The sequence below is a fragment of the Dasypus novemcinctus genome, chromosome 9, assembly GCF_030445035.2.
Source record: "Dasypus novemcinctus isolate mDasNov1 chromosome 9, mDasNov1.1.hap2, whole genome shotgun sequence".
NCBI lineage: Eukaryota > Metazoa > Chordata > Mammalia > Cingulata > Dasypodidae > Dasypus > Dasypus novemcinctus.
In genome coordinates, this window is record NC_080681.1 from 7,100,992 (window position 1) to 7,117,995 (window position 17,004).

At 40.9% G+C, this 17,004-nt stretch overlaps 1 protein-coding gene across 3 annotated transcripts in view; it reads right to left on the reverse strand.

Annotated features, from left to right (window-relative positions):
* Positions 1–8,360: 8,360 nt before the first annotated feature.
* Positions 8,361–17,004, reverse strand: part of SLC22A15 (solute carrier family 22 member 15) — a 105,311-nt gene continuing 96,667 nt past the window's right edge. Inside the window, exons 10-13 of one of the 3 annotated variants that reach the window (XR_009187083.2) lie at positions 16,665–16,737; positions 14,525–14,713; positions 14,066–14,212; positions 8,361–12,387 (exon numbers count right to left, since the gene is read on the reverse strand). Coding sequence is in view for 1 of the 3 variants with exons in the window: in XM_058302996.2 (XP_058158979.1) it covers positions 14,123–14,212; positions 14,525–14,713; positions 16,665–16,737 (352 nt within the window). In the remaining 2 variants the exon portion in view is untranslated. Of the gene's footprint in view, positions 14,213–14,524; positions 14,714–16,660; positions 16,738–17,004 lie in introns of all 3 variants that reach the window. The other 2 variants (XM_058302996.2, XR_011649593.1) reach the window with 2 other exon arrangements.

Here is a 17,004-nt window from a genome sequence, read left to right on the forward strand (position 1 = left end):
AAGGGTATCGGGAATGAAAGACAAAGAGAGATTGGGATCAGGGGATCTGAGAGCATTGAAGCCTCAAGCTCATCAGACAAGTTTATTAATCTTAGGGGCTTCTTTATATACCCCAAGCAATCGTGAGAACAGTAACTATCCTAGCTAACTATTCCCATTACCTCAACCTGTGTAACACAATAGATCAAAATCTACGATTATAATTCAAAGTACAAAATTTCAATGTTCTATTTTATTGTTAAGAAAGCATACCCATAAATCTTGTTGCCCGGGTTGCCCCATTCTACCTACTCCTCATTCCACCTGAATGTACACATCTCCTTGCTAGATTTATGACCTGCACGTATAGCTATGGAGACAGCATGACTCAGTGGTCAAGGAAGCAACTTGCTTTCATGGAAACAACATGCCTTTGTTTCCCACAATCTACTAACTACTCTCACAACTCAATAATATAAGGGCAAATAACCCAATTAACAAATGGACAAAGAACTTGAATAAACATTTCTCCAAAGAATATATACAAATTGCCAACAAGCACCTGAAAAAATATGAGACATCATTAATCCTTAGGGAAATGCAAATACAAACCACAGTGAGACACTACTTCACACCCATTAGGGTAGCTGTAATTTGAAAAAAAATAAAAGGAAAGTAAGAAACATTAGCGAGGATATGGAAAGATTGTACTGTTAGTAGGAATATGAAATGGTGTGGCTGCTGTGGGAAATTGATGGCTCCTTAAAAAATTAAACATAGAGTTATCATATGACCCGGCATTTCCACTCCTAGATATAAACCCAAGAGAAATGGAAACATATGTCCACACAAGCACATATACACAAATGTTCACATCAGCATTATTAAAGGTCAAATGTGGAAACAACTGAAGTGTCCACCCACAGACAAATGGATAAACAAAATGTGGTATATACATTGGACTCTAATTTAGTCATAAAAAGGAATGAAGTTTTGATACATGCTGTAACATGGAGGAACCTTGAAAGCATCATGCTAATTTAAAGCAGCCAGACACAAAAGGCCACATATTGTATATTTCCATTTACAGGAAATATTCAGAATAGGCAAATCCACAGAGCCAGAAATCAGATTAGTGGTTTCCAGGGGCTGAGGAGTGGGATAGAGGGTTTTCTTTTGTTAGTGATGAAAATGTTCTGAAATTAGATAGTGGTGATGGCTTCACCACACTGTGCACGTACCAAAAGCTGCTGAATTATAAATGTTACAATGGTGAGTGTCACGTTATGTGAATTTTACCTCATTTAAAAAATGAATTGAAAACAATAAAAAACAGAAAGAGAATAATTTGCATTAATAAACAGTCAAATCAATCATGTGGAGGATAAACTTGAGAAACTTCTTCTAATTTAAAGGAAAGGACGAAAGCTTTGATGAGAAGATGATGGATATGAAGAAAAGAAAATGGAGACCAACAGAAACTGGTCCATCCAAGCAAGAGAACAGAACAGAATCAATAATTAAACAAATAATAGAAGATTTCCTAAGGGGGAAAAAGACCAAATGCACAGAATGAAGGGCCCACATGCTCTACACAACGTAGATGAAGGATAATACTAGTTAGACATATTTAGAAAAGTCTTTAAAATCTAAATGATAAGCAAAGAATTCTACAAACATCCAGCCTGGAGAAAAAGAAACAACCTAAAAAGGAACGAAAAGTGGGCTGGCCTTAGACTTCTCTACAGCAATAAATGACAGACTACACTGAAGTTAAGTTGACAGTTTGGGGAGAAAACGTTGTTATTCATATGTGAAGACAGAAAAAAAAATCTCAGATATATAAGAGTTCAGAAGGCACACACCTATGGACTCATTGTAAAAATTTACTCAAATTCACAGTGTACCCAATCAAGTGATGAATCAAAACAGATGTAGGATGGAAAAGTAATGATATAAAAGAAGAATAACAGGCAAGTATCGAAACAATTTAAACACAGACTAAATCTAATTTCTTACAGCCATGGCTAGAAAACAGTAAAATTTCATAAGCTATTCTTAAAATGTAATACACAGTATGAATTTCTTAAAAAGAGTTAAAAATACATCAAGGACACATGCAGGTCCCAACTTTTGGTCCTGCGGGGGTGAACCCATTTTTAAGGAGGACCTTTGAAGGTGTTACTAGTTAAGGTGTGCCCAGACTGACTGAGGGTGGACCTTAAACTAACAGAGCTGAAGTCAATGGAGCTGAAAGACGAAGAAGTCACCACCATGCGCTTTGCCACGTGTTTTTGTTTCCTTGGCTGCTCAGGCTGGTGGTTTTGAAACTAGGAAAAAGTCCAAATCAAGGCGTCATCAAGAAGATGCTTGGGGAACTGATGGAGCTCAAGTGGCTGAGTGCCTGCTTCCCACAGACGCGGTCCAGGGTTTGATCTCCAGGACCTCCTAAACACAACAAAATAAAGAAACGAAAAAACTCTCATTGTAGTTCAGTGGTTAAGCTCCTGCTCCCCATGTGTGAGGTCCTGTGTTCAATCCCCAGCACATCCTAAAAAAAAAAAAAGAAGACGCTTTCTTCCTGAAGACTGGAATTCTGGCTGCCAGGACCCTGGGGCCTTGGCTCCTGTGTCATACGACAAAGCACATGGGGCCACGCACATGGGGCCTCTCCCGGGCTCTCCCTTCTCTTCCAGGTTCCACTGGCCTTCGGCTTCTTGCTTCCTGGGGCTGGCTGGCTGCTTATAAAAGACATTTCATTCTGCTTACAAAGGACTCCAATAATTGGACTGAGACCCCTCCTGACTGAGGTGGGCCACGCCTTAACTGAAGCAGCCTCATCAAAATTTCCTACTTACAGTGGGTTCCCACCCACAGGTATGAAGTAACTAAAAACATGGTTTTCTGGGGCACTTAGCTCCAACCCACCACACCATGTGATGGAAAAGCCAAAGAACCCCAAAGATTGCCAGCCAGCCAGAAGATAGAGGCCTAGGAAGGAAGCGCCTTCTAGCCTCTGAACCCGTGAGCCAATGAACTCCTCTTGTGAAGCCAATCCATTGTATGGTATTTGCTTCAGCAGCAAGGAAATTAAAACAGAGAGTTTTAAATATTTTTAATAGTATAACAATAACCACTAATAGAAATAAAAACAGCGTGGATACTTCTCAAATAACTAAAGAAAAAGAAACTACAAATAAAACACACACAAGGAAAACATATCAAACAGAAGTTTATAAGCCAGAAAACACCAGAGGACAGAAAACCAAAAAATCAATTATTACAATGTCAATAGACTAAACTGTTTTATTAAAATGGACTCTCAGATGGGACAAATGATTTCAGTTTTCTGCTGTCTACAATAGACATTATAAAGATGTAATAGTTAAGCAAGAATCTACAGGTAACATTACTAACATTAAGAACGATCATATAAAGCACAAACTGCTAGAAATACAAAAAGAGGTTACCAAAAACAAAATGGTGGTAGGAGGTTTTTAATACACCTCTTTCAGTCCTTGGCAGATCAAGTAAGCAAAAAATAAAATAAAGATATGGGCAATCTTAACGGATGCTCATAAAAATGTGGAAAAAATCATGGCAAAGAAAATCTTAAACATTCTAAAAGGAAATTGTACTGACCACATCCTTTGACCATAATGAAATTTAATTTAAAAAAATTAATGTTAGCTAATCTAATTAAGAATAAAGGAAATAACCATAGGAAACCAGGAATGAGAAAGATAGAGTCAGTTATGGATTGATCACATTGCAGAACCATATGCTAATTGATTTAAAATCTAAATAAAGTAGATGATACCTTAGAAAAATATAAATTTGGGAATTGACTCAAAAAATGTAAGAACATTTTAAAGGGAAACCACTATAAAAGAAATGATAAAATTTCTATTGAAAAGATATGGGCTCAGTTTACTGGTGATTCTTTTAAACTTCCAGGGAACACACAGTTCCCATACATTTGTTTTGGAGTATCAGAGAAATGCAGAAAATATTCAAGGGTCCATACATCAGACTTTACAAATGAAAACAAAATTTTGATGCCTGTCTTTCCCCCCACCCCCAAAATAGACAAAATATTACTGATAAAGTTGAAGTTTCCTTATTGCTTTTCCTGAGTCCCTTTCCCTCCTGTCCACCCCTCTTTTTCTGTTCCAACAACCATGACCATGCATGAAATTTGGATCCTTATGGGCCATGAGATAAAGGTGGCAGTTCTAACACATGGGACAAGATGGATGATTAAGCACATGGTGGAAAATGCTCAGCTGCTCAAAAAATAAAGAAATAAATAAAGCCAGGTCCATATAACCCTCCAACATATCAAAATAAATTCCATGTAAATTAAGGAGTTAAATATAAAAACAAACCATAACAGAAACGGAAGAAAAAGGAGATGAATATTTTTCTGAACTTTGGGTGTATGAGGAACATATACTAAAGGTACTTAACTTTCAATAAAAGTTAAAAACTCCAAAATTAGAAACCACAAATATACTATAGAATAGGCAAAGGACCTGACTAGGCAATTTACAAAAGAAATACAAATTGTTAATAAACAAAAAAAAATTACACCTCAATTTGCCAAAGAAATGCAAATTAAGTCCCAATAATGAAATACTTAGTGCCCCCCACTCTGATACTTTGACAGAATTCAGGAGACTATGGGGAATCTGACCCATGTATATTAATAATGGCAGTGTAAACTGATAATTTTCATCAAAAAATTTCAAATTGGCCCAATGAGTCCAGATCTTAAAATTTAACTGGAGGAAACACTGGAGTGTGCCAATTCAATGTACATCTTATTTATAATATGAAAAATTGGACATGAACTAACAATTGGACATTAGATAAACAAATTATAATACAGTCATATGATGGAAGACTTTGTAGCTTTAAGAAAGGTGATTTGCTATTAGAAAAAGTTATATATAGTAATAAACCACACTGATAAATTGAAAAAGAAAAATCACATGATCCTCTAGATACAGAAAAGGCGTTTGACAAAATACAGCATCCTTTCTTTAATAAAAACATGTCAAAAGATAGGAACAGACAGAAGCTTTCTCAGTAAGGTAAAGTGCATATATGAAAAACCTACAGCTGCATAGTACTCAATGGTGAGTATTTTCTGCTGAGATCAGAAAAAAGGTTAAGGATGCCCACTGTCACCACTGTTATTCAATATTGTGCTAGAGAGTCTAGCTAGAGAGCAATTATGCTAGATAAAGAAATAAAAGGAACCCAAATAGGAAAGGAAGAAGTAAAACTTTCACTATTCACTGATGATATGATCCTATATCTAGAAAATCCTGAAAAATCCACAACAAAGGTAATAGAACCAATAGACAAGTCCAGCAAAGTGGCAGGATACAAGATTAATATGCAAAAATTTCTATACACTACTGATGTGCAATTAAGGAGGAAATCAGAAAAAAGATTCCATTTATGATAGCAACTAAAACAGTTAAATATTTAAGTTTGGAATAAACTTAACGAAGGACATAAAGGACATGTACTCAGAAAATTATAAAACATTACTAAAAGAAACTGAAGAAGACTTAAATAAGTGGAAGAACATTGTGTGTTCATGGACGGGAAGACTAAGTATCGTTAAGATGTCAATTCCACCCAAACTGATTTACAGATTCAATTCAATCCCAATAAAAATCCCAACAGCCTTTTTTGCAGAAGTGGGAAACCAAAATTCAAATTTATTTGGAAGGGTATGGGCTCCTGAATAGCTAAAAAGAACAAAGTTGGAGAACTCGCACTTCTGGACTTTAAAACATTATCCAGCTACATTGGTAAAAATAGCGTGGTATTGACATAAAGACAGACAAATTGGCCATTGGAACTGAACTGAGAACTCAGAAATAGACCCTAACATCTCAGTCAAGCGAATTTTGATCTTATGATAGGGAAGCAGATGTGGCTCAAGCGACTGGGCTCCCGTCTACCATATGGGAGGTCCAGGATTTGATTCCTGGTGAAGGCAAGCTGGCCCGCACAGTGAGCTGGCCCAAGAGGAGAGCTGGCCCACACGGAGTGCTGGCCCATGCAGGAGTACTGGCCCGCACGGCAAGCTGGCCTGAGCAGAGAGCCAGCACAGCAAGATGACTCAACAAAAAGAGGCACAGCAGACCATGGAGCTTATGGTAGGCAGTAGTTTCTCAAACTTTACACCCAGAGCACAAGCAACAAAAGAAAAAAATAGATAAATGGGGCCTTCTCAAAATTAAACACTTTTGCATCTCAAAAGACTTTGTCAAAAGGGTGAAAAGGCAGCCAATTCAATGAGAGAAAATATTTGGCAATCACGTATCTGAGAAGGTTTTAATATTTACGATATACAAAGAGATCTTACAACAAAAAGACAAACCATCCATCTAAAAAATGGACAAAAGACTTGAAAAGACAATAGTCCAAAGAAGAAATAAATATGGCAAAGAAACGCACAAAAAAAAATGTTTAACATCACTAGCGATTAGGAAAATGCAAATCAAAACTACAATGAGGTATCATTTCATACTTCTTAGACTGGCCGCTATTAAAAAGTTGGAAAACTGTAAATCTTGGAGAGGATGTGGAGAGATAGGAACACTTATTGACTGTTGGTGGGAACGTAAAATGGTACAATCACTGTGGAGGACTGTTCGGCAGTTCCTAAGGAAGTTAAATATAGATTAGCCATGTGACCAGGCAACACCACTACTGGGTATATACCCAGAAGAACTGAGAGCAGTGACACAAGCAGACATCTGCACACCAATGTTCACAGTGGCGCTTTTCACTATTCACTAAGTTGGAAAAACACTGGTGTCCACCAACTGAAGAATGGATAAACGAATTGTGGTGCATACATACAATGGAATATTATGCAGTAGTAAGAAGAAATGAAGTTGTGATGCATATGACAACATGGATGAACCTGGAGGACATTGAGTGAAGCAAGCCAGACACAAAAGGACAAATACTGTATGAACTAAATATACTGCATAAACTCTTGGAGTTAATAATTAGAATATAGGTCACCAGAAAATAGGAGGGTGAAGAATGGAAAGCTGAGGGTTTTTCTGTGCAGAACTGTTAAAAAGATGACTTGTAAATCTTTGGAAATAGAAATGGCTGAAGCATATCCTGGTGTTCGTAACTAGCAGTGCTATTGTACGGGTATGACAGTGGTTGACAGGGAAAGTCTAAGGTCGTGTATCTTGCTAGAAGGAAAGCTGAAAACTGGCATGGGAATGTATAAGACAGTAGGCCTCACGTGGAACACGAATATGGGTGATGTTGCATGCATAGGACTGCTTATACAAAATATAAATACAGATGTGCCAGAGGGGAGGAAAAAGAACAGCAACTACGTATGCCAGGCGAGGCATAGCGAGAATGAGAGGTGATGAGTTTTGTTTGTGGTCTTTCTTTTAAATTATTATTGGAAGAATGAAAGTGCTCTGGGAGTGATGAATGCACAAGCATGTGATTACACCAAATACCAGTGATTGTACTCTTTGGATGGATTTATGCTTTATTAATATGTATCAATAAAACTGAAAAAAGTTATATCTACTATATACATGGAGAGAAAGCAGGACACAAAATATTACCCACATATGGAGAAAAAGGAGTGGTCATCTCTGGGATGGCAGGGACTGCATCTGATTTTTATTATCATTTTAACCTTTTCTGAAATTTTCAACATTTTTTTTTTACAATTAACATATTATCTCTTTTATTATTAGAAAAAAGAAATAATAGATAAACAACATAACTCAAGATGTAGAGCAGATGATGTTGAGATTTTATCTCAGGAAGAGTATAAAAACTGGAAAGGGAAAAAGGTAAAGGACAGAACTCATGTGAGCAAGGAGATATAACTGCATCTGGAAATAAGTTAAACAATGAGACCTGTCAACCGAGGCGTGGTGTATATAAATTGTAACTGGATTCACTTCCTGTTCATTTACATAAGGGTCCAATGAGTTTCCATGATTTAATCACAGACACTGACCTGATCACCCTCTTTTCCTGAGCACTCTGACATCTTTTTCCATTTAAGCCCGAGTCTGGGGCAGCCATGCCCCTGGCTTCCTCTCCCCAGCCCCCTGCAGCACTCCCCAGTTACCCCTTTCCACACTTACTCCTCCAACCTGATTCCAAAAGATCTGTCCAGGACTAGAGGAAGCAGTCTTTTATAAATCTTCCACTGCTCCCACCAAGAGATTGCAGCCTCTTCCTAATTCCAGATTCCTTAGACAAATGTGCAAGGGTAAGGCAGCGGAGAAGTCATTCCTATATAGGAAATGACATTGAAGACATCTCCAAGGACAAGAAGAGGGGAAACGGTCTTACAAAGGTCATATTTCCTCAGTAACAGTTTTATTTGGCAAAAGAAGTGGATCAGGTGAAAACGTTATCTTGAATATTTTGGAGAAGTATGGCACCTTGAGAGATCACATTTTTAAAAACATGCTTTATTTGCATGTATTATATCCTTATTTAAAAATCTTTGGCAGGTCTTAAGTGAAGCATTTATTGAAGCCCTACTACATGGCAGATGAAATTTTATATACCTACATACCACTTAGTAATTATCACAACAGACAATAAAAAGTCCCATTCATATTTCATTATACAGATGAGGAAAATGAGAATTAGAACCAGGACTCCTTGATTCTAAAACCAGTATTTACAGTATATGGATTATGACTGACTAGAAGACTTCACAGCTTACTTAAAATGTCTTATGGAGTTTTTGAAACACTCCAAAGCTAAAAGCTTTTGGGGAGACTATTCCTTTTAAGTACATTACTACAGATAGACAGTTAAACCTGACTGTGTCTGGGGAATTCATTCAAAAATTGAATGAATGCCTCCTATTTATCTAATAGTGTGCTAGTTCTTAGAGTTCTCAAGATGACTAAGACAGAATCTTTGCTTGCCTTTGAGTTCAGTGTAATAGAGTACATATGGAAAAGTGGTGGGGATGACATTCATGCATTCCTTTAAAAATATTGCATCAAACTCAATACAAGAGGCTGGAATGTAGTAGAAAACAAGAGACATTACCCTGTTTTCTTAGAGCTTATGGCCTAGTAGCGGAGACATCATGATTTGTTAAATTACACAGTAATTACTGCACTGGAAAAGTACAGGATGATTTATGAGAACAAAAAAAAAAAGGGGAAATTTGAAGATAACACTAGAGGAGATAAAAGAAAGCTAATGACAGAACTGATTTGGATAGGACAACTGCTGGAAAGTGGTAAAAAGGTAGCCTGGCAAATTGTTACGATACCACTTCTATACCACATAAAACTCAGATACAAAGATGTACTAGGTTCAAAATCATTTGCAAGCAGTTTGTTCTCTCCCACAGTAAGTCACAAAGTGTCTCAGGGGGAGACTTTAGACATAGTGCACTGGATCAACAGGATCAACAGTAAATTGCAGATTTGGGGCTGTTGTTACCCATTGTCAGGCTTCTTCAAGTGATGACCAAATTATTCCATTCAATTTACAACATACTCTGGTGACTCCACCAGAACCTGTCTACATAGGATCGTTTAATGACGTGCCCTTAAGACACCTGTGGTGGGCTGAAGGGCCCCTCGAAGAGGTCTACCCCCTAGTCCCCAGACCCTGTGAATGTCACCTAACAGGGACAAGGACTCTGCAGCTGTGGTGAAGTTAAGGATTTCGGGATGGGGAGAGGATCCTAGATTATCCAGGTGGGTCTGATGTAACCACAAGGGTCCTTGAAAGAGATAGGAGCTCAGAGTTAGAGGCTACAGGACCCCAGAAGCAGAGCTGCAGTGAAGGAGCCACGAGCCAAGGAATGGTGCACTCTGTAGAAGCTGGAAGACACAAGGAACAGGCTCTCCCCACAGCTTCCAGCTGACACCTGGATTTTAGCCCCTTCAGACACATTTTGGACTTCTGGCTTCCAGAACTGTGAAATAATACATTTGTATTGTCCTGAGCTAGGTTGCTGGTAATTTTCTACAGCGGTGACAGGACACTAATACAACACCCTATCGCTCACGTACTCTAAAAGGTCCTTGGAAGTATTCCTTATGGAAACGTTGATCTGATGGCACTTCATAACCACTGGCCCTTTTTGCTGCCCTTCTTCCTAAGAAAGTAAAACTACTCCTTGTTCCCCTAATTCTCCTTGCTCAAAGAGTGCACTTAGAGGAAAGTATAGTGGAAAAATTATTTAGTTACTATACATGATTTGGGAAGATTATTTGAAGTGAACTACTGCTCTATTCCAATTTTCTTCCCTCTAAACTTCAGAATCAAGTATTCGAATCTGTTGTGTTGCATTAGAATCATTTACTGTAGACAATAATTTCATTTCAGATCATTGTTTTTCCATTTTATATTACCAAGGAAATTATGGGGGAAACAAGTGAGACTCTGAAGGCTTTGCTGATCATAGTCAATTTTGTTTCCTCAAAAACAGACCATCAGTATGGTGAGATGTAGCTGTCAGGTTATTAGTAGATCTTTAGTGCTCAACATCTCCGCTAACACTGCCTCAGAAAAAACTAAATGCCACCCCTATTCCACATCCCAGCAGGAAGAACAACGCATACAAAGTACGGCCTCCTTCTCTCGTTCACCTTCCAAACCGTCTCTGCATCTGCTTGATTTAACCTAAACTGCACTAGAAGCCTGGCTGCCGGGGAGTTTAGGAAATGTACACACTAGCTGCAAAGGCTCTGAAGTACACGGAGGAGCATGGGATTTCAAACTATGGACTGCAGCCCATTAGTGGGTCATGAAATTGATTTAGTGGGTCACAAATAGCATTTTTAAAGATGAAATAGAACAGAATATAAACTGTCAGTGTCCTTAGCAAGAAGAGAATTGTTTCTGAAAGTTGTACATGTATGTGTATACTTAGATACATACGTGCACATACATGTATACACGGATGGAGAAAGGGGGGGGTTGGGCATTTCTTACCGTGGTGCATGATCAATAAAGTTTGAAGGCCAAGGTACCAGGAGTGTGAAGAGACGCTGTGTGCCAATCCACCGTATATAATACCCCTTATTTTGTTAAGGAAATTTCCTTTTAATCCTAGTCTGCAACTAGCTTTTATTTTGAATGAGTGTTTAATTTAGTCAAATAATCTTTTAAGTATCTACTGAGGTAATCGTGTCTTTCTCCTTTCCCACATTGAACGACTGTCCAAAAAAGCATTGGCTTTGTAATTTTCTCTCTTAAAAATATTTTTATAATTATCTTTTGTGCCCATGTCTCCCCAACTTTGCTATGGCTTCTGTCCCACATGCCACCCATAATTTCTAGCAGGTTCTGTATTTCCCAATTTGCCAAAGATGCTACTATACATCCTGACACATTTTGTAAAAGCATTAGAAAAGGTCTATGTTTTGTGATCTTCTGTTAAAATTTACAAGAAGTCAAAATAGATACATTTTAGTTTCATTTTTTTAAAAAATTTAATCCTTTACAGACACCCTTCCACGTTAGTAATCAAAAAGTAATTTGTAATGGAGGAGTGAGTCCTACTGGAAAGCCGTATTTTAATTCTGATATGTAGTGTTTCAATATGAACCTGTTAAGAATATAAATCTACTCTAAGAATCACTTCAATCTGAGCTCCATAAAAATACCTGTCTAGATTATACTCACTTGAGCAGTGTCCCAAAGACTTTCAGTTGCTTCTTGTTTGTTTGTTTTATTCTGTTTTGCTTGTTTTTTAGTAGTAAAGAATGCCTACATTGCTTAAAAGAAGCCAATTGATAAATATTAGATTTTTCAGTGACTAAAACTCCTAAAATCTGGAAACTAACGCAGCTGGCTTTCAGCATTTTGGTGAGGTTCCAAGGGTCTAGACAAAAGGTTGATTAGTGTTTACCTCTGGAAAGGCTGAGGTTCTTGTATCTCACATTTTTCTTGCTGCCTTTTAGTAGGAAAAAAAACTTCATTTTGGACACAATTAAAAAATTAAAAAGGCTACTTTTTACAAATCATCTGAACAAACAAAATAGATGACCTATCAAAAAGTTTTCCAATAATCCAAACAACACAAATGCAATATGCAGGCACACACACTCTATAATCGATATTCCTCGACAGTTACTATCAGAAAGAAAAAACATATTTTTATAAAGGTGGTGGAAAGAAAGAATAGTAACTATTAAAATGTACTAAGGGACCATCTAAAAGAGAAACAAAATTTAGGGATGTTTCTGCCACGAGCTGTGGGTGGTCCGCCAGGCCTTTTTAAGTCATTGGTGCTCAAACTTTGTATCCCTCCTTCCACTCTGTCGCCCATAGCTGGGAAACGATGTGACCCAGGAGCTGGTAACTGGAGCCTCATGTATACAGCCAGAGGCAGAGGGGATCCTGGGACCAGAGAGAGAAAAAGACCGTCAATCGGTCATCCCCTGAAACCAACCCATAAACACTGGGTTTCTTGGGATGCTGGGTGTGTGGGTACCAAAACTTTTTTTCCTTCTGTTTTCCAAATTTCCTATCATGAATGTATTACTCTCATAATGCAAAGAACTTTAATAAAAAAAAAAAAATTACATATATGTTAGGTTACTGTTTACTTTTAATGCCCGATCATGGAAGAAGAGCTTTTAAGTGTCCTGTAAAGTCATCCTCTCCTGATAGTGGGCAGGCTCTCCAAGCTCCAGGGAAGGTCCAGCAGGATTCCACAGTTTGGGGGTTTGGGCCGGCTTTGCCCGGGAGCTGTAAGAATGATCCTTTTCCTGGGAGGGGCTCACAGCTTCCCTGCAGACCAGGAACTGACAGAGTCATGAGATCCTCACTATGCCTAGGGGAGGACTGTGGGCACAGCAGAGGGAAATAAACCCTGTCCACGAGAAGTCCAATGTATACTACAGGCATGAAGACTCAGGAAAGGACCCTGAAATCCTCTCACAAATACAAAGGTACAGACTTACAGAGTGCGAGCCAAGATTACCAGAAGCGGTCCCACTGACTGAGCCCAGTTAATACTCTTATTTGAGATAGCATTCAAGTGTCACCGGGACAGGTATTTTCAACACGTGACTTTAGCCAACTAAGCGTGGTACTGATTTACTTGAGAGGTGGTTGTACTTAATGAAAAACCTATGTCTCCTATGAAATGACTGTGCCTTCCATTCTGACTAACAGGCAGGGGCTGATCTAGGACAAGAGTTCAAGTTCTTAAACATTGTTCACGTCGTGAAAGACAGTTTTCTTTCTCATCAAAAACTGTACTTCTTTTCTCATTCAAATGCTCCAAAGTGACAATATGTCAGTTTTAAACTGTCCTCCACCTTTATAAAGCATTATCATTTACTGTGCAGGATTTTGAAGGTATTGCTGGTACCAGGATCCCAGGTGGAAATTTTTCTGGAGGGGCATCCAAGTGGGAACTAAAGAGATTACACAATTTGAGTATCAAAGGGAGCTGGACCTCTGACTCTACAGAACACTGCCTTGGTAAAGCTGGCTTTTACTAGTCCCTCCTCTATAGAACCAAAGGCACAAGCAGCTCATGACAACCAATGGGTTGAGAACCAAGCCAAGAATTCCCATTTCACAAGTTATGGTAAAGCTGGAGAGCCACACAAATGAACTCTCGGTATTTTTCCTGTAACACAGAACTGAAATCTTAACATTACCCTGCCTCCAAAGATTCCAGGGTAGGAGCAGCTGGTAGGGTCAAAGATGGTATAAAGATTCACTCATAAGAATGGCTTATCTTATTCCATTAAAATAGTGAGAAAATTTAAATATCTGCCTTTAGGTCACGATGAAAGAAAAGCAATGTGACCAGATTTCTAGAGACAAATCTGCCTCCCACTCTGGAGTATGGATTTGAACTATGTGCCCACAGGCCAGGATTCTGAGCTAAACCTGAATTCTGAATAAATTAACAACAGTTCCTCCAATGCAGTGATGGCTGTCTCATGAAATTTCTTCTCCAACTTTCTTTGTGCCTCCAAAGATTCTTTCACGCTGAGTGCCATCTCTGCATTTCTGAGCCTGTCTTTCCATAGCTCCTAAGGCTCATGGGAGAACCTGCCTTAGCCAGAGGCAGAAAAGATGGTCCTTTGCTTCTGAGGAGCAAGGCGGGGGCTCTTCACTTGATCATTTGGGTCTCTTCATCGGCATCATAGAACTCTTCCTCTTCCTCGCTCTCGCTCCCTAAGGTGCTCTCCTTGTCTGCGGACTAAATCAGGAAAAGAGAAAAGAGCAGGGAAACGATGTCATGACATTTCTAACGTGAAAAATTCTATCTAGCTACTTGACAATCGCACCTGTATGACAAGGATTCCTCTAAGAATTAGCCCCTAATGTGTTCTGAGAAGGCAAATGAATCGACTTTTCCATTCTCTGAAAGTTAGCTGCAATTAGAGCCTTCTTTTGTTTCCCGATAGTTTTACTCAGGTCTATTTCATCTGACCAGTGCATTCATTTTTTTTTCAAAAACTGCCATCATTCAAGTGGTGGATGTGAATGACTAGGACAAACATTGCCATACCTGTGGGATGTCCAGGGTCTGTAAAGATAACGCTTCCTCCCCCAGCCTCCGGTAGGAGTACATCTGAAGGTCAGAGAACGTCTCCAGCAATGGGCTGTTAAGGGTTTCAGGCAATAACAAACTCAGGAGGCCTGAGGTCAGGCCAGTGGTTCCAAAGACAATGAACGGTAAAGACCACTGCACAGACTTCTGCAGGGACAGCGAGGGGAATGAAAATAAACAAAAACGCAGCATCAGTTTCCACAGCAGATGACGTCAGCGGTCTCACCACTAAGAGCTGTCTCTTAAGGTCCCATATCTCATGCCTTCCTCCTAGAAAACTGTGTAAACAGTTGTTTTCTTTCTTCATAGAGAACTGTCCTGGGAAATCGCCAACTGATTCCTCAGGTGCTGGGATGGGAGGGAGCCCAGGCAGGGCCAGAAGCAGCAGACTGCTTTATAACCAGGGGGGAAGGGGGTGGGCCTGCCTGGCGCCTCCGCAGGAATCCTGGCGTGTAGCTTCCACTTCCAGGAAGCAGCTTTGAACACTGTGTGATCTTTATGTAGGAGCTATCCCAAAATATTTGTCGATGATGAACTTTAAAAGTTCTCAATTCTGGAATCAGCCAAACAATCCCACAAACCCTAACTGATGTGCTTAACACTATAACCAAGAGGCATGGGCTTAAAGGTATAAAGACTCTCAAAAGAAAAAGGAAGGCATAAATAATGCTACCACATATACACGATGTATAAATCCTTCAGCTGAACACACCCAACAAGCGAGTGCTTCGTAGGGGCAGGAGACATGCTCAGCGACACTGAACTACTCTCTAAATGCGATGGATTCAAAGCTAGCACAGCGGACTTTCCTTGGAGGGTGCCGCTGGCTCTGCAGCCCTTCTGAGAACCCACTGACATTCCTGAATCCTCGCAGGGCAGCTCTGCCGTCGGCCCTCCTGCTCTGATGCCAGTGCCCCCAGGCAATTCCGTGGGTGGGACCACTATCCCTTCAGGATTTCTAGTTTTTTCCCTGTTTTCTTCCCAAAACTAAAGAGAAGATGCAGAAGGAGGAAGGTGCCAGGGAAGGGCAGGAGGGCGGGGAGAAGGGAAGGGGCAGAGGCAGGGAGAGAAGGGGTGAGAGGAGGCGCTCTCACCCCCCCCACCCGCGCACACAGGCCCAGCACTCGGGGTGGACCTGCTGCTGCGTCAAGGGGCCCAGAAGCCCCCTCCTGTCAACTCGGCAGGAGCCACAGAGGCCCTGGCTGAGGGTTAGGGTGTGCTGGGATAGTCGTCCAACGTGGGACGTCGTTAATAGTAGATTCCTACCGCACACATGGTGCAGAACGGGATAGAAGGGTCTCGTGACCCAAAATTAAGCAGGAAACATGGAGAGCTAAACTCAGGAACCCTACAAACAAAAAGGGTGCCAAGGCCTTCCCGTGGCATCCCTGCGCGAGGAGGCGGGGGAGCCGGGCTGGCCCAGCCGTGAACAGCTGTCCACACAACAGGGTCGCAGGTTCACGCCGAGAGGAAACACCACCCGGGATAGCGGCTCTAGTCGCCCTTCACGGGGTCCTGGCTGGGAGTTACAGATCAGACCGAGGAGAGAAACGTGCGAGAGGCCCGTGGCTTCCATTTTAGATGGGAAGGGTTTTAGGGCAGTCCTCTCGTCCCTCCTCCTTTTTGCGTCTAAAAAATTAGGATAATATCAAAAAACATTAGTGGACAGACTGCCAACCATGTCTCTTTCCTGTTCCTTTCCAAGTGGTGGGGTTCGTGGAAAGGAACCTGTGTCTGCTGAACTTCCCACCTGAATAAAGGGCAGCAGCAACGCCTGCTTTTGTGGTGGCATGAGGGAATGTATGTAAAGCGCTGAGCACTGGCCCAGCGCACAGCGGAGGCTAAGAAATACTTGCTGGCTGGTGAGCGTATGAGAGGGGCCGGGAGGGGAGCAGGCTGCACCCGCGGGCTCTCCAGTGGCTACAGACTGTCACCACGGATCACAGCCACCACGTCCAGCTGCCCTGATGCCGGGCAGGACTCGACATTCAAAAGGTGCCCAAGTGCAGGAGGCAATCCTAACCAGCATCTGCTCTTCTACGCAAAGCACGAGCCTTTCCCAGAAGCAGGGAAAACCAATCAGGAGGTACAAACCAACCAGCGAGGGGACGAAGGGCGCGAGGATCCCGCCAACTCGGGAGAACATGGAGCAGGTGCCGAGGCCGACATTCCTGAAAGGCATAAGAGGGAAAGAAATCAGGACCTTCCGCGACTATCTAAAGACCGTGGGAGCAGCGGGCTGGAAAAGCATCGCGAAGTGGAGGCACAGGCCCCTGGAGAGCAGGGCCAACAGGACTCCTGTGACGACGGAAATGCTCTGGAACTGCACTCTCCAACACGGTGCCACCGGACGCACGGCCCCTGAGCGCTCGGAACGTGGCTGGGCAGACTAAGCCCCGCGCTTTTCATTTCATTTCATTTAAATTTAAATAGCCACA